General features: G+C 46.6%; 1 protein-coding gene across 1 annotated transcript in view; it reads left to right on the top strand.

Annotated features, from left to right (window-relative positions):
* Window positions 1-24,285, top strand: part of rps6kc1 (ribosomal protein S6 kinase polypeptide 1) — a 225,286-nt gene that overhangs the window by 6,483 nt on the left and 194,518 nt on the right. Inside the window, exon 3 of the mRNA XM_072508923.1 lies at window positions 535-655. Coding sequence (XP_072365024.1) covers window positions 535-655 — 121 coding nt within the window. The remainder of the gene's footprint in view (window positions 1-534; window positions 656-24,285) is intronic.

Below are 24,285 nucleotides of genomic sequence, written 5' to 3' on the forward strand. Positions count from 1 at the left end.
TTATTGCATTACTAGCAACATAATGCTCCATTATGGAGGGGGACATTTCTGTCTCAATTTTGTAATTTTCTCTCCTAAAGACATTAATTCTGGGGTATAGTTCAGTGAATTCTGCAAGCCACTTTTAACATGTTAGTCTTGACACTAAATACCACTGACTATTTGATCTTGGAGGACATTTCCGCCAAGTCTCTGTGTTCACCTGATCTTTACACATGAACTGTTAACAGGGATCACTGATAGTTTTTGGCTGATTCTTCCCCTCTACTCCAGGGGACTGAGGCCAATTGTAATTGCATGTCTGTTCATGATTAACTGTCTTGGTGCAGACCAGGAATGGACCATGTGACCGACTGGTCTGGATGGCATTGTACCATGTAGTCTGGTACACTTAGCCACTGTTAGGGCAACTTTAGAACCTTGTATTAAGGTTTTTTTCTCTCTCTCTGTCAATGTAGCCACTTTATTTTACTGTGTTAAAGTGCAAATAGATATATTGGTTTGCTAATAACTGACTTTCCCCCCTTGTTTCAGATAGTAGTTTGGAAACGTTACAGTGATTTTAAGAAACTTCACAAAGAGCTCTGGCAGCTTCATAAAACTTTATACAGGCATCCAGAATTATTTCCACCTTTTGCTAAAGGAAAAGTTTTTGGTAAGGCAGTTATGTTTTATTTCTAATTGTTTGCAAAAATGCAGTGCCAGAGTTCTGTTTCTGCTATTACTGCAACATTTACAGTGCTAGCTAGTGATACTTCCGTTTCTATTCATAGGGAATATTTTGCTGTATGTGCATAAAGTACATTAATCTTGACCTACATGTAAACCTGCATATTCTTTTGAGTTTTGAAAATTTGTCTTGTTTGCTATGGATGTGCAGTACCTTTAAAAATGTTTTTAAACTTTAGAGTGCCCAATTATTTTTTCCAATTAAGGGGCAATTCACTGTGGCCAACCCACCTACCCTGTGCATCATTTGGGTTGTGGGAGTGAGACATGGGGAGAATGTGCAAACTTCACATGGACAGTGACCCAGGGCCGGGATCGAACCCGGACCTCAGCGCCGTGAGGCAGCAGTGCTAACCACTGTGCCACCGTGCCACCCCCATGAACATGTACCGTAAGGTTTGAGGATTTGAAGTCGGGAGACCAAGTAGCAGAACAGATAGAAAGTTGGCTACACAACATAGTAGAGGTGGGAGGTTAAAGGTATTACTTAGCCTGGCAGAACATGGGAGGTGGTGTATGGCACAGGAGCCTGTACTGTTGTTTATATATTAATTTGTAGATTGGATGTGTAATTAGCAAACCAATTTTAATATTAACAAGTGTGCGGTTGTCCATTTTAGAAGGATTAAGGAGGCCACAAAATCCTTGGAAATTTGGGAGTTTATATGAGAATAAAGGGATCCATGGATACAAATTCATGAATCATTAAAAGTAGCAATGCAGGTCAGCACGGTGACGCAGTGGGTTAGCCCTGCTGCCTCATGGCACCGAGGTCCCATGTTCGATCCCAGCTCTGGGTCACTGTCCGTGTGGAGTTTGCACATTCTCCCCATGTTTGCGTGCGTTGCGCCCCACAACCCAAAGATGTGCAGGGTAGGTGGATTGGCCACAATAAAATTGCCCCTTCATTGGAAAAAATGAATTGGGTACTCTAAATTTATTTTTTATAAAAAAAGTAGCAATGCAGACAAAACCATAAAAATTGCAAACCAAGCCCAGAGGTTCATAGCTAGAGATGTAGAATTCAAAAGCAGAAACGTTACTGTCAACTTATATACCCGTGTGCGCGTGGGTTTCCTCCGGGTGCTCCGGTTTCCTCCCACAGTCCAAAGATGTGCAGGTTAGGTGGATTGGCCAGGCTAAATTGCCCTTAGTGTCCAAAATTGCCCTTAGTGTTGGGTGGGGCTACTGGGTAATGGGGATAAGGTGGAGGTGTGGGCTTTGGTAGGGTGCTCTTTCCAAGAGCCGGTGCAGATTCGATGGGCCGTATGGCCTCCTTCTGCACTGTAACTTCTGTGTCTGTGTCTAACCTTGGTTCGACAACCCCAGGAATACTGCGCACATTTGGCTGCTCTTCATGTTACAAAACAGATGTAGAGACATTGGTGACGTTACATAAAAGATTCAGAAGATGATATCGGAACTGAGAGGCTGGGAACCTGCCTGCCCAAACCTCAGCACAATTTCCCGCTTGGGAAGGCAGGGCCTTGGGCGGGAAACCTGTCTATTCACCTTGAGGCTCTTCAGTGGCCACTTATGGGTCTTATACCACCCAGCCTCCTTTTTAAGGATGGTGGAAAATGGACACTTCCACCTTTCGCCCATCTCGGGCAGGAAGGAGGCTAGTCCCACCCCAGGACGTTGGAGCTCCGGATCCTGCTGCCCACCCCGGGAGTTCCCTACCCATCCACCCTCGGATCTTATTCTCTGCAAGGCTCTGTGACTAAATCCTAGGCACATCGCTGCAGTACTGCATCTGGCTACCGCAGCGTTTTGTCTGGCCAGATTGAAAAGCTGTCAGCCAAGTGACTTTGTCCCAAGAGTGGACTAAAGTCCCACCCACTGCCAGTCAATGCTCAATTCAGTGTTAAGTGGCAGTCAGGAGTGTTGAGAGTTGGCGGCTGTTCGTTAGGCGTTGACTCTCGGGTTGGCGCACCCCGATCGTTTGCCGTCCTGAAATTGCTACCCGTTACAGCTATAGGAAAGACTGAAGAAGATGGGGCTTTTTTCTTCAGGCCATGGGTGACCTAGTAGACGTCTTTAAAATTATGAAGGGTTTAGAGTAGATGTAGAGAGATTGTTTCCGCTAGTGGGGACGTTCAAAACTAGGGGTCAGAAACATAAGGTCATTCATAAATCCAATAAAACTTTCCAGAGAAACTTCTTTTTATATAAAGAGTAGTTAGAATGTGGAACTTGTTACCATGTGGAGTAGTTGAGACAAATTGCATATGTGTGTTTGAAGGGAATCATTTAAAAAATATATATATATTTATTCAAATTTTTCAACTAAATTTTTACCTCGACCCCCACCCCCAACAAAAAAAAAAGAAACAAGAACACAACAATCAGAAATTATACATTGGATTTCCCCCATATACAATAACACCCCATATAACATTTAAAAACACAAATAGGGGACCCGCCCCGCCCTTGGGCTGCTGCTGCTGACCTCCTCCTAATGCTCCTCGAGATCATAGAATCATAGAATTTACAGTGCAGAAGGAGGCCATTCGGCCCATCGAGTCTGCGCCGGCTCTTGGAAAGAGCACCCTACCCAAGGTCAACACCGCCACCCTATCCCCATAAACCAGTAACCTCGCCCAACACTAAGGGCAATTTTGGACACTAAGGGCAATTTATCATGGCCAATCCACCTAACCTGCACATCTTTGGACTGTGGGAGGAAACCGGAGCACCCGGAGGAAACCCACGCACACACGGGGAGGATGTGCAGACTCCGCATAGACAGTGACCCAAGCTGGAATCGAACCTGGGACCCTGGAGCTGTGAAGCTATTGTGCTATCCACAAGGCTACCGTGCTGCCCTAGATAGTCTAGGAACGGTTGCCACTGCCTGAGGAACCCCTGCCCAGACCCTCGCAAGGCAAACTTTATCCTCTCCAGCTTGATGAACCCTGCCATGTCATTGATCCAAGCTTCCACACTAGGGGGCTTCGCATCTTTCCATAGTAGCAAAATCCTCCGCTGGGATACCAGGGACGCAAAGGCCAGAATACCGGCCTCTTTCGCCTCCTGCGCTCCCGGCTCGTCCGATACCCCAAACAATGCTAATCCCCAGCTCGACTTGACCCGGGCGTTCACCACCTTGGACATAGTCCTCGCAAAACCCCTCCAAAACACATCCAGCGCCGGGCATGACCAGAACATGTGGTCGGGCTCCCCGAGCACCTCCCACATCTGTCCTCCATCCCAAAGAACCTACTCAACCTCGCCCCTGTCATATGCGCTCTGTGAGTAACTTTGAACTGTATTATGCTGAGCCTGGCGCAAGAGGAGGAAGAATTAACCCTACTCAGGGCATCAGCACACAGACCATCATCTATCTCCTCCCAAAGCTCCTCCTCCCACTTGCCCTTTAACTCCTCCACCGAGGCCTCCTCCTCTTCCTTCAGCTCCTGGTAATTCGCCGAAACCTTGCCTTCTCCAACCCATACACCCGAAATCACCCTGTCCTGAATCCCACATGCCGGAAGCAGCGGGAATTCCCTCACCTGCCGTCTCACAAACGCCCTCACTTGCATGTACCTGAAAGCGTTTCCCGGGGGTAGCCCAAACTTCTCCTCCAGCGCCCCTAGGCTCGCAAACGTCCCATCGATGAACAGGTCCCCCATTCTTCTAATCCCTGCCCGATGCCAGCTCCGAAACCCCCCATCCATCCTTCCCGGGACGAACCGATGGTTCTCCCGAATCGGGGACCAAACCGAGGCTCCCACCTCGCACCTGAGTCGCCTCCACTGCCCCCAGATCTTCAGCGTCGCCGCCACCACCGGACTCATGGTGTACCTTGTCGGCGAGAGCGGCAGCGGTGCCGTCACCAGCGCCCTGAGGCTCGTGCCCACACAGGACGCCATCTCTAGCCTCTTCCACGCCGCCCCCTCTCCTTCCATTACCCACTTACGGATCACCACCACATTGCCTGCCCAATAATAGCCACACAAATTCGGAAGCGCCAGCCCCCCCCTGTCCCTGCTACGCTCCAGAAACACACTCTTCACCCTCGGGGTCTTATTCACCCACACAAATCCCATGATGCTCCTGCTTACCCGTTTGAAAAAGGCCTTGGGGATCATAATGGGAAGGCACTGGAACACAAAGAGAAACCTCGGGAGGACCGTCATTTTGAACGACTGCACCCTACACGCTAGTGAGAGTGGCAGCATATCCCATCTTTTAAAATCCTCCTCCATCTGCTCCACCAACCACGTCAAATTGAGCTTGTGCAGGGCCCCCCAACTCCTAGACACTTGGATCCCGAGGTACCGAAAGCTCCTTTCCGCCCTCTTCAGCGGTAGCTCGTCTATCCCCCTTCTCTGGTCCCCTGAATGCACCACAAAGAGCTCACTCTTCCCTATGTTGAGTTTATACCCCGAAAAGTCCCCAAACTCCCTAAGGATCCACAAGATCTCCGCCATCCGCTCCACTGGATCCACCACATACAACAACAGGTCGTCGGCATACAATGACACCCGGTGTTCCACCTCTTCCCCCCGGCCTCTCCCGCCATTCCATCGACCCCCCCAGTGTGAGAATCGTCCCACCCCTTGGCAGTCAGTGTGCCCCACCCCCCATCCTTCCCTAACGCGGGAAAAAGCCCGTGCTTTCCTGAGCTGGCCCCGCCCCCTCTGGTGAAGCTCCTTTTTGCGGCCTTACCCCAACTCCCCATCCCTGGGCCTCCACCCCCCCCTCTTCCTCCGTGGGGCCCTGCCCCTCCAACACCGACGCCTACACTCTCCCACGGCCCCCACATCAAATCCATTCACCCATCCCCACCCAGCACTCAAACAAAAAGAACATTCCCCAAATGCGGTAAACACAGTAAACATCCCCCGAACGATGAACCCTCAATTTGAGTCCAACTTTTCAGTCTGTATAAAGTTCCATGCCCCATCAGGCGTTTCAAAATAGTGGTGCCGATCTTGGAACTTGACCCACAATCGCGCTGGCTGCAGCATCCCGAACTTTACCCCCTTCCGATGGAGCACCGCCTTTGCCCGGTTGAAACCAGCCCTCTGCTTAGCCACCTCCGCACTCCAGTCCTGATAAATTCGGATCTCTGTGTTCTCCCACCTGCTACTCCGCTCTTTTTTGGCCCATCTCAGGACACACTCTCTGTCCATAAAGCGGTGGAACCTCACCACTACAGCCCTTGGCGGCTCGTTGGCTTTGGGTCTCCTTGCCAGGACCTGATGAGCCCCATCCAGCTCCAGGGGCCTCGGGAAAGCTCCCGCGCCCATCAGCGAATTGAGCATCGTGCTCGTATATGCCCCGGCATCGGGCCCCTCCACTCCTTCAGGGAGACCCAGAATCCGAAGATTCTTCCTCCTCGACCTATTCTCCAGGTCCTCAAATTTTTCTGCCCAGCTCTTGTGCAGCGCTTCGTGCGCCTCTACCTTCACCGCCAGGCCCAAGATCTCGTCCTCGTTCTCTGAAGCTTTTTGCCGCACCTCCTGGATTACCGCCCCTTGGGCCTTCTGGTTCTCCACAAGCTTCTCAATCGCCGCCTTCATTGGCGCCAGCATTTCTGTCCTCAGCTCCTCAAAGCAGCGTTTAAGAAACTCCTGCTGCTCCTGCGACTGCTTGGTCTCCACCGCCGCCATCTTGCTTTTCCTCCCTCGCACTTTTCGCTGCACCAGGATCACTTTTGTAACCGCTCCACTCCTGGTCCAATCCATATAATGTCGGGGGGACCTTGCTGTCACCTTCCCACACTGGAAGCCGTCGAACAATTGCCATTGGGGCCCCTCTGAAGAGCCCAAAAGTCTGTTCCCGGCGGGAGCTGCCGAACGTGCGACCTACCTAGGCATAGCCGCAACCAGAAGTTGTTTGAAGGGAATCATGATGATAAGTACATGAGGGAGGCAGAAATGGAAGGTTGTGCTGGTGTGGTTAGACGCAGTAGGGTTGGGCCAGGCTTGAGTGGAGCATACATATTAGCAAAAATTGATTGGGCTGAATGGCCTAGTTCACTACTGCAATTGTTCTATATAGTGTACTGATGCTTTTGATGTAGCTGGATTGAATTTGTGTCTGACATCTCTACATAGTAAACTTTTTATTTCAGTTGTGGCATTGAGCGGAAGCATCAAATGCAGATTAGGCAAATTCCACGAGAGCGAGGAAAAGTAAGAAGATAAGTCACTAGATCGTGCTAACCCCAATGGGAAGACTGGCCTCGCAACAATTTCCATTTTGATCTGAGAATGGTGCATTATTTAGGGCACCAAGGGAGGTGGAAAATTTTATTTTAAAACCATCCTGGGCTGGATTCTCCGAGGCAGAGAATGGTTGTCAAACCGGAAATTCGGACCGGCGCCGCTCCCGCCGGTCCCCGGAGAACCGCTAAGGAGCCTCTCATGCGCGAACTATGTGGCGCAGGTAGGGGGCCATTGACCGAGCGATTCTCCATGCAGGTTTAGCATCGGGCTAAATCGCTGGCTTTGAAAGCAGACCAAGGCAGGCCAACAGCACGGCTCAATTCCCGTACCAGCCTCCCCAAACAGGTGCCGGAATGTGGCAACTAGGGGCTTTTCACAGTAACTTTGTTTGAAGCCTACTTGTGACAATAAGCGATTTTCATTCATTTTTTTCAAACTGGCCGTGTTCCCGACGGCGTGGCTCTAACCATCTATCGGCCGTCGGGAACGTCGGGTGGCGGCTGCGGACCCAGTCTGCGGCTGTCCTGGTGGGGGACGGGGGGATTGTTACTGGGGGGGGGGGGGGCCTCATGGACGGCCAGGGGAGCGATCGGGCGTCACAGACCCGCAGGTGTGCGCGATGTCGGGGGGGGGGGGTGTTGGGTGGTGCCTACATTTTTGGTGGCGGTCCAAGTCCGCCATGTCCCATGGGACGGCCACTGCAGGCCGCTGCCGTGCGCGGGCTACCAACCGGAAGTGTGGGGCCCTGTATCCGCAGCCAGAGCTGCGAGAATCACTTCGGGGCCCTGCAAGCCCCCTGCAGATGGGAGAATCACTCGGGACTTTCTTCAGGAAAGTCCAGAGTGAAACACCAGCGTTTTTATGCTGGCTTGGGGACTTATTGGAGAATCCCGCCCCCTATTCATTTTGAACTAAGGTTACGGAAAGGTTGATTTTCACATCCACTGACCCAACTTTGTGCTGAATTGTAGTGGAAATATTTAAATTTTAAGTCTCCTTTCATCTTTATAAGAATAGTACAGTGTCTACACTAGAAAAATGCAATTTTTCAACTTTTTATTGAAGTGCTAATGCCCGGAACAGCCAGGATTCAGATATAACATTAATATGTGCAGAATCAATCTCCAAAAACTAACTCCACCTTCAAGAAAAATGTTGCCTCTTACATGTTGCTTTTAATTTCTTGCACTACTCATTCTGTGGCAATTGTGGGTTGTTTGGGTTTGCCTATTAGAACAGAATTGCAGTAGTTGTAGGCTGTGTTCACTAGAAACTAGGTAAAGACTGTTCATGCAGGACCCATGCACCATCAGAGGAGCCGATGTCTTCAACCCATTTCTTCAGATATGATTTTGATCTCAGGCTCACGGTCGAAAAAACTTTGGTGGAATCCACCAGTTTGCTCCATGTCCTCTGCTTTGTTTCTTTTTACTGTTTGTTTGATTACCACTGATAAAAGCTCCCAAGTGAATTTTGCATAAAACTGTTCCAACTCCTAATCGATAATTCCTTCTCTGATTTTTTACTTCCTTTTCAAAGATTCTTAAATCCTTTCTTTTAAAATTCATAGGTAATGCCTGAGTGCTGCTCAGTTTTTTTATCGCTACTTCAGTCAAGAAGGAAGAATGTACCATTGCATGTTTCAAATGTGGCCTTGCATAATGAATTAAGGATTTTACGTCCTTTTTTGTTTTTGCACTTATCAATCCTGAATTACCCTCTACATCTATGGGTTAAATGCTAAAGAGTACCCAATTACTTTTTTCCAATTAAGGAGCAATTTAGCGTAGCCAATCCACCTACCCTACACATCTTTGGGTTGTGGGGGTAAGTCCTACACAGACACGGGGAGAATGTGCAAACTCCACACGGACAGTGACCCGGGGCCGGGATTGAACCCGGATCCTTGACGCCGTGAGGCAGCAGTGCCAACCACTGCACCACCGTGTTGCTCACTTCAAGCATTGCTAAAAGTGTTTCCTGGATGGCTATCTTGTTGAAGATATTTTAACTGTAACAACAAAGATGTCAAAATTGATTTGCAGTCTTATCCTTTGGATAACATACCTAAAAAGAATTACACTGTTTATTTAAGCTGCCTGAAAAATAAATCAGATTTTTAACATTATCTGGTTAAGTTGCCATCCTTACTTAGGTGGCACACCTGGTTCACATTGCTGTCTCACAGCGCCAGGTACCCGGGTTCGATTCCGGTCTTGGGTGATTGTGTGGAGTTCGCACATTCTCGCCGAGCCTGCATGGTTTCTTCAGGGTGCTGTGGTTTCCTCCCGCAGTCTAACAATATGCTGGTTAGATCGATTGGCCATGCTAAATTTCCCTTCAGTGTCCAACGATGCGTAGGTTAGGTTGTGGGGATAGTGCGGGGAAAGTGGGCCTCGGTAGGGTGCACTTTTGGAGGGTTGGTGGGCAAATGGCCTCCTGCCGGGATTCTATGATTCTAATTTTTAAACAGCAGGACTGTATATGGAGTCTCAATGGAGGTGGGATCCTGAATCCTGAGATTTTCTTTCTGCTGAACAAATGCTTATTTAAAATGTAAAAAAAAATGAATGGCTTCATATAAGACACAGAAATTTGCAAATATAACAGGATTGCGTTTTAAAAATTGGCTTTTTGATTTCCAGTTAGACAAAAAAAATGAAGAACACTAATTTCCACTTATGACGTTACATATGGAGAGTCAAAACCAAGTCCCAGTATTCAGGTTGAGGATTTAGAAAGCAATGAGACTGGAGAGCAGAGGGGAATTATTTCCCAACTCTGCGTATCTGACTCGGAAGCAAAAACTTGCCCCATATATCCAAAACGTGCTCATTGTTTCCTATTTTTACGTCTTGTTCTGTCCCTGAATGTCATTTATTATAGAATGTTCATACAACAAGTATAGTGTCCATTCAAAGTGTGATTTATTCCCTGCCAATGCTAAACCTTTTGGATTTCAGAGCCCAAAGATCTCCAAAGTATGGAGCCTGATCCCCTCCCCTCCGTCCCTTTTCATTCTGGTGACCGATTTTAAAAATCATACTTTGAACTCTCTCTGGGCAGTTTTTAATTATACTATCACTATATATGTAGTCCTCTTTCTACTTTTGAATTAGGAACAGCAATTTAATCACATTAAAGGTGCTTTATAAATTCAAGCGTAATGACACCGAATTGCATAAAGAAACATTCAGCCAGATGACCAAATATTTGGTCAAGATGATAGATTTTAAGAAATATCCTAAAAGGGAATTTCAGGAGCCTTGGCAACAGCTGCCTGTGATGGTGAAGTTAAAATTAGAATACTGAAGAGGCCATAATTGGCAGAGCACACAGATCTTGGATGGGCCATGATTCAGGGCTCGGGCTTGACCTGAAGAGGGATCAGGCTCCCATTCTTGGGAGTTTCCTGAACTTGGAAACGCAAAACGCATTGGAGTAGAGTCATTCATGCTTTGACCTCCAGTTTGTGGGTAGCAGAACGAGGTAGGCTGACCAGGATTGTGTTTGGAAAAGTCAAAGACAGGAACAAAGGATTCATCAACAGAAAAGCTGAAGGAAGGCAGAGCAGAGTGACAGTGATTATGGAGGTGGGAATAGGCCATTTTAGTGATAGTGTGGGTCACGTAGTTGGAGTCAAATAGAGCAGTTTGGTTTAGTCTCGGACAGCCAGGGAGAGGAATGGAGTTAGCGTCAAGGGAGCTCTGGAACAGGAATCAAAGACGGTGGGTTCTATCTTCCCAATATTTGTTTGGAGATCATTTCTCTTCATCCAGTACTGGATGTCGGGCCTGTGAAGGGAACAAGACGGGTGGAGGTGAGGTCAGAGTTTGTCATGAAAACCTGCTTTATATTTTAAAAAAAAAAAAATGTTTTTGAATCCACTGGCTAAAAACTCCTAATTGAATTTAAAAAAAAAAGAGACTAGCTGTATTCCAGTGACTTGAGCTTGCAGCTAAAGGTGGCTTCAATTTCTTCAGATTTGTGCTTCTTTGCTTGTCCAAATCATGCAAGCTATTAGTTTGCTCTCAAGGAATCTAATGGCCCCATTCTTTATTGTCGAAAATTTGTAAAGATTCTGAGAGTTGCCACATGAGGCAATGGGTTCAATTTGGCTCTTTTTGCGAGAAACCATCTTTGTCCAAATTTCAGAGACGTTGGGGGCGATTCTCCGAGCCCCGCGCCGGGCCGGAGAATCGGCGCAACCGCGCCACGACGCCCCAACGCCGGCGCACGATTCTCCGAGGTGTGGAGAATCAGCGCCATTTGCCCGGCGCGTTTGGCGCGGCCACGGGCTGCTGGAATCGGCGGGGCGCCGATTCTCCGGCCGCGCCGATACGACAGAGTCCCGCCGGCGTTGTTCACCCCTGGTCGGTGCCGGCGGGAACTCTGTGGGAACAGTCGGGGTGCGGCCTGTGGGTGGGGGGGGGGGGGGGGGGGTGGCAGCAGGGCCCCTGCACCGGGGGGGGGGGGGGGGGGGGGGCCTCCGATGTGGTCTGGCCCGCGATCGGGGCCCACCGATCGGCAGGCCGGCCTCTTCCCCCACCTCCTACCCCTCAGGCTTACTTTCTGGCGCAGCCGGCCCCTGAACACCGACCCCATGTTGGGCTGGGGCCGGTGCGCGTTAGAAGTCCCCCGCGCAAGCGCAGTTGGCGCGGCCCCCATTTGGCGCTGCGTAAGGAGGCTGGAGCGCCGTGAACCGCTCCAGTGCCGTGCTGGCTCCCTGTGGGAGCCAGAATCCATCGTGCCCGGCCCGCGCAGTCATGACGGCGTTCACGACGGTGCGAACACTTGGGCTCAATATTGGAGAATCGCCCCCCCCATTATTTTGAGATTTCTGTTGACTTTCCAAATCGTTGAAAATCTTACTTTGATAAACTGCTGAACCAGTAATGCAAACCTGTGTAGAATTATTTATAGGATTAGAAAAGGTGTTGAATTACACATTATATATATTTACAATTATTTGACGTTCCATTTATAGGTGAGAATCATATTACCAGTAGCATTTACTTCAATTTAAGCTTCAAAGTGGGAAGAACCTTTTGAAAGGTATGAGAGAATAATGGGCTATGTATTAATTTCTTGCTATTCAGATTGATAATTTAAGTAATTTTCAAACTAGTTTGATGAAACTCCCTTGCGTTTTCTCACCTTTTTATATCTAAAGCTCATGGGTTCAAGTTTCATTCGAGAGACCCGAGTACATAATCTGTGCTGACATTTTAGTTCAGTCGAGTGCTGTCTTTCAGATGGGACATTCAGACCCCGAGCTGGATTCTCCGTCGGTGGAACCCTCTGTTTTGCCTGTGGTGTATTAACGTCCGCGGATTTCCCGATGGCGTGGGGGTGCCCACAATGGGAAACCCCATTGGCTGTCTGCCGGAACAGAGGATCCCGCTGGAGGAGGGGGCGCACCGCACCAGAAAACAGTGCGGCGGGACGGAGAATCCTACATCCCCATCTTTTCTCTCCGGTGAATATGCAAGATTCCATTACATTATTTGAAGAAGTGCAGGGATGTTCCCTGTGTCTTGGTCAGCATTTATCCCTCACTAGCATCACTGTTGGGGCCATTTTTGCTTCAAACTCATTTAGTCCATTATTGCATGACTGGTTCGAGGGGCCATTCTCTGTGTTTCCCACATTATACCAGTGACTAAACCTCAAAAGCATTTTATTTGGCTTTGAAGCCCTTTGGATGCTCTGAGGCAATGAAATATGTTCTTTCTATTTAAAGCAAAGTAGAAAATAGATTTGCCATATTGGCACTGAAAGTGTTTGATCTCTGGCACGTGATGAGGTGGAAAAGACTCTGGAACCTCATTGGCTGTAAATGTCACACCTAGACAAAAGCATTTGTACAAAGATGTTAACATGTTAATTGGCAAATGCAACACATCGGCTTTAGTGAGCCAGCACTACACTCAAATAAATTATCCCAGATTTTTGCTATTCATTTAAATGTTTAATTTAATTAATAGTAATTCATTTAAGAAGGTCAGCGAGATGATCGATTCTCAAGTTGCTTCATGAATGTTCAGCGAGGAGACTGAATTGTTCACTGTCTAAGTTGGTGTTGTTCATATGTGACTTTAAACCAAATCTTAATTTGCAGATCTGATTGCAAATAATACAATGTTGGAGGAGTGGGTAAAGGCACTGGCGTTGTGGGTGTACTCCCTTGTCCTGTAGGAACCTGACTTCTCTCTCCTCATATTGAGACTACTTGATAGAGACCTCTCCTCCATTTAGGTCTCTCCCGGGTTGTTGTTTTGCTATGTATCGGGGTCCAGCTTACAGGTTTTGAGATTGGTTTTCAGAATATCTTTGCATCTGAGTTTGGGATGTCCTAAGGACGGAGGCCGCCTGCAACCCTGGAACATCACAGTGAGGGGGTGGGGGCGACTGCAGGTGGACTTTCCAGATCAGGTGACCCGGAGGGGATCCATCTTCTAGACTCAATGTTCCTAGAGATCCATCTTCATTCTCAGGGGACCATCTTCCAGAGCGTGCTCCTGGAGATCTATTCTAATTGTCTGGAGGCCCACCTTCTTTCTTCAACAGCGGGTCAGTGATGTATTTTCAATGTTGTACCCAGACATTATGGCAGACTATGTGCCATCCAGGTTGCCCACCACTGAATACAGCATGAAACACCCAGGTGCATAATTAATGAAGTAGGGGCCAGAAAATTTGCTAATTTTCCCGTCGGCTGCTGCAGCAGGAAGCACTCCACATTCCTGCCCCCGCCATGGCAATTAATCTCAAATTGGGAAAATTCCACCCAATGACTGAAGTTTGTGATCCAGGCCTGGTTGGCACAAAATCTTTGTCATTTTCAGACTTAATGTAAGGCTAATGTGTTCTGAAGCTTGTGAAAAGTAATCAACAAGCAATTCTGTCCTCTGGTGTGTGTGTGTGTGCTGTGAGATCGCAGGCATTGGCAAGCAAGCATTGACTTAATAGCTGCTCTGTGACCTTTGTGAAAACCTTCAACCTTTGCAGATTGAATAAGTAGCTGTCTGTCCCAAACTGCACAAGCAGAAGGGAAGCAAGTCCTACTGTAACAATCATTGTTCTATTTCACTTCAGTTGGAAGAATTCTTAAAATGGTTATTCAAGAAAAGTCCTACGAGCAGAAAACAGTGTTTGTTGACATTGTAAAACGTTTTATCTAGCCTCAGTGAGAGCCCATTTCGAGTAGTGTTTAGTCATGGCCTTCATATTTCAGGAAGAATATAAAATTATTGGAAGCAGCCCAGAGAAGGGCTTTGGGATTGTTTCTTAAGGCTAAGAGGGCAGAATTTTGAGAAATGTTATTTATCCAGGCACTTTGCTCAAGAAAAAAGAGGCGGGATATAATTTATTAGACGGTCTTCAAATGTTTTCATGAATTGGAGAAATTGAGACGACGGTGGCATAGTGATAAAGTTGTTGAGCTAATCCAGAGACCCAGGCTAATGTTCTGGGAACATGGAATCAAATCCCACCACTCCAGCTGGTGAAATTTGAGTTGGTCAATAAATCTGGAATATAAATCTACTCTCCGTAATGGTGACCATGAAATAATCTTTGATTGTCGTGGAAACCCATTTGGTTCACTAATTTCCATTAGGGAAGGAAATCTGCCATCCACACCTGGTCTGCCTTGGGTGAATTCCACCATTGACTGGATGAGCAGCCAGGAGCGGGAATACGGACTACAGTGTCATCAGTTGAACTGGACATACTGGGACAGCTATACGCCTCTTGCTACTTGGGTCAAGAAGGAGATCAGCTAATTCTGGTCAGACTGGGTAGGGAATCTGGAATCTTCCATGTTTACATAGCTCAGCTACTCAATCAGCTGAACCATCAGAAGCCTATAATATATGGCATTTTCAAATTCCTAACTCCAATCATTGTACCAATATATATTCATTCACGGACAGAGGTACAATTCCTCTTTTCAGGGGGAAGTTCTGGGAGGGCAGGACCTTTTGGATGGCCCTCCATCCCTTTCCCCAGCTCTGACCCATTTTCAGAGGTTGAGGCTCATTGCATCTGCAAGGCAGGAAGAGGGAGTCTGCTATTGTGAGTAAAGAAGTTTCAGAAGAGATGAGGGGCATCTTCAAGGGGCAGAAGTGCCTTGAAACTCGGAGGGAAGACTTACAATAAAGGCTTTGGCTGTGACTGCAGCCTTCAGTAGTTCAGTCTCGTGGACCGACTAGAAGTCGAGTAGGCCACACCAGAGTACTCTCCCTCCAATGAAAGAATTCAAGATCATTTTTATAGCTTCTTGGTGCCCTTCCACATTGTAACAAAGTGAAATGGAGCTAGCCTGGACAAAAAGAAGGGCAATGTCCTGAGGGCCTGCAATTTACATGAGAGGAAGAAATACTCAGTGGATATTGGGGAAAGAGAAACTGCCAAGCCATGCTAGATCTCACTGCTGAGTTTTCCAATGTTCTGTGTTGTGTGAGGGGCATAGACAGGGTGGATGGTCAGAGACTTTTTCCCAGGGTAGAGGGGATCTATTACTAGGGGGCATAGGTTTAAGGTGCGAGGGGCAAGGTTTAGAGGAGATGTACGAGGCAAGTTTTTTTACACAGGGTAGTGGGTGCCTGGAACTCGCTGCCGGAGGAGGTGGTGGAAGCAGGGACGATAGTGACATTTCAGGGCATCTTGATAAATACATGACTAGGATGGGAATAGAGGGATACAGACCCCGGAAGTGTAGAAGATTTTAGTTTAGATGGGCAGCATGGTTGGCGCAGGCTTGGAGGGCTGAAGGGCCAGTTCCTGTGCTGTACTTTTCTTTGTGTGACCATAGATGATTTCCTATTATCCCCTTCTGTGTTTATGCAGATAATAAAAATGAAGCTGTCAGTGAATGTATATATATATTGGTACAATGATTGGAGCTAGGAACTTGAAAATGCCATATATTATAGGCTTCTGATGGTTCAGCTGATTGAGTAGCTGAGCTATGTGAAGATTCCAGATTCCCTACCCAGTCTGTCCTGAATTAGCTGATCTCCGTCTTGACCCTAGTAGTAAGAGGAGTATAGTTGTCCCAGCATGTCCAGTTCAACTGATGACGCTGTAGTCCGTATTCCCGCTCCTGTCTGCTCATCCAGTCAGTGGTAAAATGTACTTGTGTGTTGACAGAATTAGGCTTGGCTGTCTCCTGTGGCTGGGTGATTGGCTGATTATGTACGTGGAACTTGCACGTGAAGACTGTCAGAGTCAGGATACCTGGCAATTGTGGAACCACGTTTCAGCAAGGAATCCATATGTTCACAAGAGGAAGGGGAGAAATAACATTTGTAAAAGGATAAATGTTCTATAGCACTGTTGCTTTTTATTTTTGTGTCTGTTGGCTTATTTCTACTTGAGTCTTGATAGTCCTGGTTTTTAATCCTGTGGTATTTAGGCTTTTATCTCCTTGTTCCTGTCTTGGCTCTAATTCTAACTCTGGGTCTGTCCTGTGATTGTTTTCTTTCATTTTTATACAGCTTATCTTCAGGATGAAAGTGAGGTCCCATTCACCATCTGTAACAAGGCATCTTTATATTGCTACTAACATGTGACAGACTGGCATTTTGCATTTCATGTAAAATTTAGCACTCCCAAAACTTGACCACGCTCCTGTACAGACGTAACATGATTAAGTGGGAGGTAGCTTGTTCATGACTGACAGCTTGGCGTTGTTTGAGAGTTTGCTGTTGTTTCTTTGCTGGCACTTGCCTCTGTTTGGTACTGTGATTACTGGTGGCTAATGTCTTACTCATTTAAGACCAGCCACTGGCCAAAGATAGCCAACATGTCCCCGATGATGGCCGTTTATACTTGCGTTTGTTTCAGCTCGCACAAATTGGTTAATTTGTTGCTGACACCCAATAAATGTGAAATGCAAAGTCAAACATGGCTTCACTGTAATTATGAGTTGGTTAATAAATCTGGAATATAAAGCTACTCTCAGTAATGGTGACCATGAAATAATCTTTGATTGTCGTGATCACTGAGAAGGATGGGCGATAAACTGCCTGCTATGCTATTGATGCCCACATCCTGTGAATTAATTAAAAAAATAATTAGATTGTCTGTGAAGGAAGCTGAACAATAATTTTATATTACTAGATTTCTTTTGCTTTAAAATAAATCTTTAATTGCTTCACGGCAGAGCTGTCTTAATTTAGTGGACAAACATGAGTGATATTAAGTTTGTTTTTAATGACTACTTATAACATTTCCTTTACCTCCAACTTGTCTCTATTTTCTGTATTCCTTTGTTTCAATTGCTTCTGTTGTTTGCATTCGTCTCTTCCACTCCTTTGCCTCCAGCCTGCTCAAAATCTCCTGTCTCTTGCTGAGTAGCCTGAATTGTGGAGATTGTGATCAATGTTTGGATCAGTAACAAAATAGTATACGCAGCCTTACTCAAGGTGATCTTAGTGTTTCATTTGTCCCTGCGCTATGATCCTTGTAACGACCGCTGACGTTTAAGATACAAAAATCAATACCAACTTGCTTGATTTCAAAATGTAATTCAAGTCAGATCAATGAGTGTTCAAAAATACATCAACAGAGTGCATGAGGCCGTTATTAGCATTCCAAGGCACCTTTTAAATGTAGCCATTAAAAAGAAAATCAGCTTTGTATAAAGGATTGTGTAAAAAGTTGTACTGCCCAAGGGCACGTTGTAACTTACTTCCTTTCCTCTCCGTCCTCCTAATTTAGATAAAGATTTTTAAAAAGCTGCTAGCTGTTTCGAATTTTTGATTTAAATCTATTTTCCGAAACCGACGTGAAGTGTCATGAGGTAAAAATGGTTCCACATACCAATTTGAAGAAGTGTACGAAAGTTTTGGCGCAATATTTTCTCCTCTAATCTGCTCGTTTAATTTTTTTCACTTGAGGGACAGATGACCATTGGTTGTATTTCTCTTTTGCCATGTGTACTGAGTTACAGTGAAAAGGATTGTTCTGCGAGCATCTCAAACAGATCATTTAGTACATGAAAATAAAATAAAATAAAAAAAACAAAACATAATCGGGCAACGCAAGGTACACAATGTAAATACATAGACACCGATTGGGTGAAGCATACAGGAGTGTAGTATTACCTTCTCTTGCTAGTTTCCGTGGTTTGTTATAAATTCTGTCAGTACGCTGAGACAACTGTACTTGAAAGGCTGCAGTGTTGCATTCAATTTTTTCAATTTCAATTTTCAGTCTTTCCACTTTGACCCAGTATTTGGTATACCTGAGTCAGTGATTGGAATACCTGTGTTATCATTAATCTGCTTCCTAGAATACATCAAATTTTAGAATATTTCATTTGAGGTTTTACAGGTGCTGCAGCCTATTTTAGTGAGGTGGTTCATGGTTTTGTCTTTTTTTCTTCTTTTTAATCTTTTTCTTGGCATTTTCAAAATTATATACATTGCCGTTCGTTTTCATTTATTGTACAGTCCCAAAGGTTTCTTCTTGGGTTTCTCTATTTACAGTTTGTCGCCGTCTGGCTCAGCATACAATCCTCCCTATCTCTCTCCCCCGCCCCCCCCCCCCATTTTTCACGGCTGCTCCCCAATTTTTCTTGCTGGGTTTTGCTACCTCACCCCCCCCCCCCCCCCCCCCCCCCCCCGGTCCTCGCTTGCTTTCCTCTTTCTATCTTGTCTTGGCTATTTCTCCCTGGCTACTGGCTATTTATTTGTTCCGGGTCTCGGAACAGTCGGGCGAATGTCTCCCATGTTTTGTGGAAGCCCTCTTCCGACCCACGGGTGGTGAATTTGATTTTCTCCATTTGGAGAAATTCTGATAGGTCGGACAGCCAGTCTGCAGCTTTGGGTGGTGCTGCTGATCGTCAACCAAGCAGGATTTCATGGCGGGCGATCAGGGAGGCATAGGCAAGGGCGTCCGCCCCCCTCCCCAGGAATCGATCTGGCTGATCTGATACCCCGAAGACCGCCACTTTTGGGGATGGCTCCACCCTCATCCCCACCACTTTGGGACATTACCTTGAAGAAGGCTGTCCAGTACCCAGCAGGTCTGGGGCAGGACCTGAACATGTGGGCTTGGTTGGTCGGACCTGCTTGGCACCTTTCACATCTATCCTCCACCTCCGGGAAGAACCTGCTCATTTGGGTTCTGGTCAAGTGGGCTCTATGTACCACTTTTAGCTGCGTTAGGTTGAGCCTCGAGCATGTGGAGGTAGAGTTGACCCTGTGCAGTACTTCGCTCCAGAATCCCCACCCTATTTCGAACCCCAAGTGTTCCTCCTATTTCCTTCTTGTCGTGCCCAGTTCGGTGTCGGCCCTCTCTAGCAGTCGTTCGTACATGTCACTACAGTTCCCTCTGCCTAGGATGGCTGCTCCAGTAACTTTTCTAATAGTGTCTTTCGTGGTGGTCGCGCGTATGTCCTTGTCTCCTTCCATAGGAAGTTTTTAAGCTGCAGGTATCTGAGTTTGTTGTCTTTGGCTAGTTGGGAATCTCTGCGTCAGTTCTTCCAGTGTTGTGACCCTACCGTCAGTGTATAGGTCCCTGACTGTCAATATACCCCTGCCCTGTCTCCACCTTTTGAAGGTGGTGTCGGTGAGTGCTGGTGTGAATCTGTGGTTATTGCAGATGGGGGCTTTGTCGGACATTTCGGTCAGTCTGAATTTCTGCCCTAGTTGGTTCCATGTCTGGAGGGTGGCTATCACCACTGGGCTGCTGGAGTGTTTCTTAGGAGGGGATGGAAGTTCCGCCGTGACGAGGGCCTGGAGAGAGGTCCCCTTGCAGGAGGCCTCCTCCGCATGCACCCACTCGGCCTCTGGCTCCTTTATCCATCCCATCACTCTTTCTGCCGTCGCTGCCCAGTGGTAGAATTGTAGGTTTGGGAGGGCTCGCCCTCCCCTGGATTTTGTTTTCTGTAGGACCTTCTTTATGATCCTAGCATTCTTTCTCCCCCATACAAACGTCATGATTAATTTGCCCAGTGAGTTTAAAAAAAGCCTTGGAGATATAGATGAGGATGGATCTTAGTAGGAAGAGGAATCTGGTCAGTATGTTAATTTTGATCGTCTGTACTCTCCCTGCCAGGGAGAGTGGGAGTGTGTCCCACCTCTGCAGGTCCTTTTTGACTTCCTCTGTCAGACTGGTCAGGCTCCATTTGTGGATCCCCGTCCAGTCATGAGCGATTTGGATCCCCAGGTAGTGGAATTTGTGTCGGGCTTGTTTTAACGGCAGCCCCACCAGTGCTGCCCCTCCCCCTTGCGGGTTCACCGGGAAAATCTCACTTTTGCTCATGTTGAGTTTGTAGCCCGAGAATGCACCAAACTCCTTCAGGAGCATGATGATTCCTTCCATGCTGCTTTGTGAGTCCGGGATATAGAGGAGCAGGTCATCCGCGTAGAGCGAGACTCTGTGCTCCATGCCTCTTTGGATCCTCCTCCAGTTCTTTGCTGATCTGAGAGCGATCGCTGGTTTTGTCTTTTTAATGAATCAATGGTGACTTCCAATTCCAGAAACATAATCATTAATAGAGTTGTAAGTTTTATATTTTAATGAAAAAATTAATTTGTCACTGTTCATCTTCTGTTCTGTACTAAATCCAATGTACTGTTGCCGTAAAACCCATGTTAAAATTGCATTAATGTATTCCATCACCTGCTACAGAACACTAATTTAAAAAATGGATACATTTTGGGTTTGTAAAAACTGACTAACGTGATGTGATATTGATGAGCTTAACTGAAATAGATGAAAAACCATTACTGGGATGAATCCATTAACCTGTGAACCTGTCGGTCTACAAGTCGACCGTTGAAGCCACAAAATTCCTCATCCGGGGTCAACTTGTACGCAGAGTATAAAAGTGAACCACCGGTGTGGGTGTAGTGGTTGCCATTTTGAAATTCATCGGTAATTGATGCAAAATTCCCACTCATCATTGCAATACAGCCCTTTTCGCCTCCTTGATCCCTTCACCCAATTATAAGGTAAGTAAAACATACAATTGTGGGGTGAAAACTTGAGGCTGGTTACTGATGAATGTGGTCTGTTGTAGCGGGGAGGATGGAGGGCTTTGGGGTTTTGACATATATGCTGTGCACGTGAAAAAATATAATTGGCTCCTTTATCCATCCCATCACTCTTTCCGTTGTCACTGCCCAGTGGTAGAATTGTAGGTTTGGAAGGGCTAGCCCTCCACCGGATTTTGTTTTCAGATTCCATTTGTGGATCCCCGTCCAGTCACACGGGATTTGGATCCCCAGGTAGCGGAATTTGTGTTGGGCTTGTTTTAACGGCAGTCCCACCAGTGCTGCCCCTCCCCCTTGCGGGTCCTTTGAGACTTGTACGTCATATATGTCACAACTTCAGTATTTGTTTTTATCAAGGTCAATACGTGATGTGCCTTGGGATGCAAACTGCACCGAACGTCAACATGTAATGAGTGCTGTTGTGACCATGGGCTGGATTCTTCCGTCCTGCCCGCTGCAAGATCGACATGGGTGGAACGCGAATCATGTAAAGATCCATTGACCTCGGGTGGGATTTGCGGTCGCCGGGCGGGCATGGCCAGTGAATTCCACCCCATATTTTATGGGTGCAATTTAAAAATTATTATTTAAATTTTTTTTTTTCCAATTAAGGGGCAATTTAGCGTGGCCAATCCACCTACCTCACAGATCTTTGGGTTGGGGGGGGGGGGTGAGACCTACCCAGTCACAGGGTGAATGTGCAAACTCCACATGGACAGTGATCCAGGCGTGATTGAACGAAAAAAATATTCTCGTTTTGGGCGCAAATATAGTGTTTCTTGGAGCCTACAGCACAGAGAACGACCCAGCTATTAAATGGGACTTTTTGGGGGACATGGGCGTTTGACCCCACGCCTTGGGATACTCTGGTGGAGACGTATTCAACTGCTCATTTAAATATGTAAATCTGCATCCTGCAGATCATGACATCTCGTGAGGCGTTCCAAGCGTTATAAATCTTGCGCGAGGCCTCTCGCGGGATTTAACAGCCTCGCCGGTCACCGATTCGAGCGCGATGAGGGCGTTCGACTGCACCCAAAATTTTCGCTTCAGATCTGGGTATCGCACTGTTTAAAATGTGGTACACTGACTGAGAACATTTGAGGGCAATATTGTGAATGACACAGAATTAGTTATGACTAATTCAAAACTTTTTTTTAAACAGGCGCATTTGTAAACCAAATGTAATCCCGCATCAGATTAAAGGAGCTGTGTCATTGTTGAAATCAGTAATTTGATTCTGGAGCTTGCCTGAACAAACCATTTTGTTTATTGATTTACAGTTGTCATTTCATTTGAGTTGACTTTCCCTAAAATTGCCAGGATTGCCTTTTGGAATCTGAATTAACAGCAATCAGCTGTTTTGTATCCGAATCTTTATTACAAGATTATAATTGGCCATAGTTTATAAATCATTTTGGGAAGGAAAATCCTGTTGCTGATAGGAACAGTTAGAGCTTTTCTTGAGAGAACAGGCGTTAAACACAGGGGTCCAGGTGGTAGACCAGGTAGATATGTGAGAAGTAATTAATTTCAGTTTAAACCCAGAGGGGGAAAGATACAATTGGTCTAGTAGTGTCACAACCAGGATGATTCGTGTGACAAGTAAGATTTAGAATATCCAGAATCAGCAGAATTTCCAGAATGAATGTTCGCACATGAGGTATCAGAAAGCTGTGCTGTTTTGAGCAAAGACTTTTGAGCTATGCTTGAAACATGTGAGGAGGAAAGATTTCGGGAAGATCCATTCCAGAAGATGTTCAACTCATCAATAAAAATAGTGAAACAGAGGAAGAGAAGAAATGAGTGATGCTGGAGGCGGAGGAAGAAACGGAAGGATCCTTTCCGAAAACCCTGGTCGGTTTGGAATTGTTCCAACAGGTAACCCTCGAGGAAGTTCACAAAAGTGATCCCTGGAATGAAAAGCTTGTCGTATGAGGAACGGTTGAGGACTCTGGGTCTGCACTCGTTGAAGTTTAGAAGGATGAGGAGGGATCTTATTGAAACTTGTAGGATATTGCAAGGCCTGGATAGAGTGGACGTGGAGAGGATGTTTCCACGTAGGAAAACTAGAAGCAGAGGACTTTGATTTGATTTGATTTATTATTGTCACATGTATTAGTATACAGTGAAAAGTATTGTTTCTTGCATGCTGTATAAACAATGGATACCGTACAAAGGGAAGGAAGGAGAGACTGCAGAATATAATGTTACAGTTATAGCAAGGTTTAGAGAAAAGATCAACTTAACACGAGGTAGATCCATTCAAAAGTCTGATGGCAGTAGGGAAGAAGCTGTTCGTGAGTCGGTTGGTACGTGACCTCAAACTTTGGTATCTTTTTCTTGACGGAAGAAGGTGGAAGAGAGTATGTCTGGGGGGCGTGGGGTCCTTTAATTATGCTGGCTGCCTTTCTGAGGCAGCGGGAATTATAGATAGAGTCGATGGATGGGAGGCTGGTTTGCATGATGGACTCGGCTACATTCACGACCTTTTGTAGTTTCCTGCGGTCTTGGGCAGAGCAGGCTCCACACCAAGCTGTGATACAACCAGAAAGAATGCTTTCTATGGTGCATCTGTAGAAGTTGGTCAGTGTCGTAGCTGACATGCCAAATTTCCTTAGTCTTCTGAGCAAGTAGAGTCATTGGTGGGCTTTCTTAACTAGTGTCGGCATGGGGGGACCAGGACAGGCTGTTGCTGATCTGTACACCTAAAAACTTGAAGCTCTCGACCCTTTCTACTTCGTTCCCATTAATGTAGACAGGGGCATGTTCTCCACTATCCTTCCTGAAGTCGATGACAATCTCCTTTGCTTTGTTGACATTGAGGGAGAGATTATTGTCGTCGCACCAGTTCACCAGATTCTCTATCTCATTCCTATACTCTGTCTCGTCACTGTTTGAAATCCGACCCACTACGGTGGTGTCATCAGCAGATTTGAAAATCGAGTTGGAGGGGAATTTGACCACACAGTCATAGGTGTACAAGGAGTATAGTAGGGGGCTGAGGACACAGCCTTGTGGGGCACCAGTGCTGAGAATGATCGTGGAGGAGGTGTTGTTGCCGATCTTTACTGATTGTGGCCTGTGGGTTAGAAAGTTCAGGATCCAGTCGCAGAGGGAGGAGCCGAGGCCAAGGCCACGGAGTTTGGAGATGAGTTTTGTAGGAATGATGGTGTTGAAGGCTGAGCTGTAGTCGATAAATAGGAGTCTGACATAGGTGTCTTTGTTATCTCGGTGTTCCAGGGTGGAGTGCAGGGCCATGGAGATGGGTCTGCTGTGGACCTGTTGCAGCAGTAGGCGAACTGTAGTGGATCAAGGCAATCCGGGAGGCTGGAGTTGATTCGTGCCATGACTAACCTTTCAAA

Source organism: Scyliorhinus torazame, chromosome 1 (assembly GCF_047496885.1).
Source record: "Scyliorhinus torazame isolate Kashiwa2021f chromosome 1, sScyTor2.1, whole genome shotgun sequence".
Lineage (NCBI taxonomy): Eukaryota > Metazoa > Chordata > Chondrichthyes > Carcharhiniformes > Scyliorhinidae > Scyliorhinus > Scyliorhinus torazame.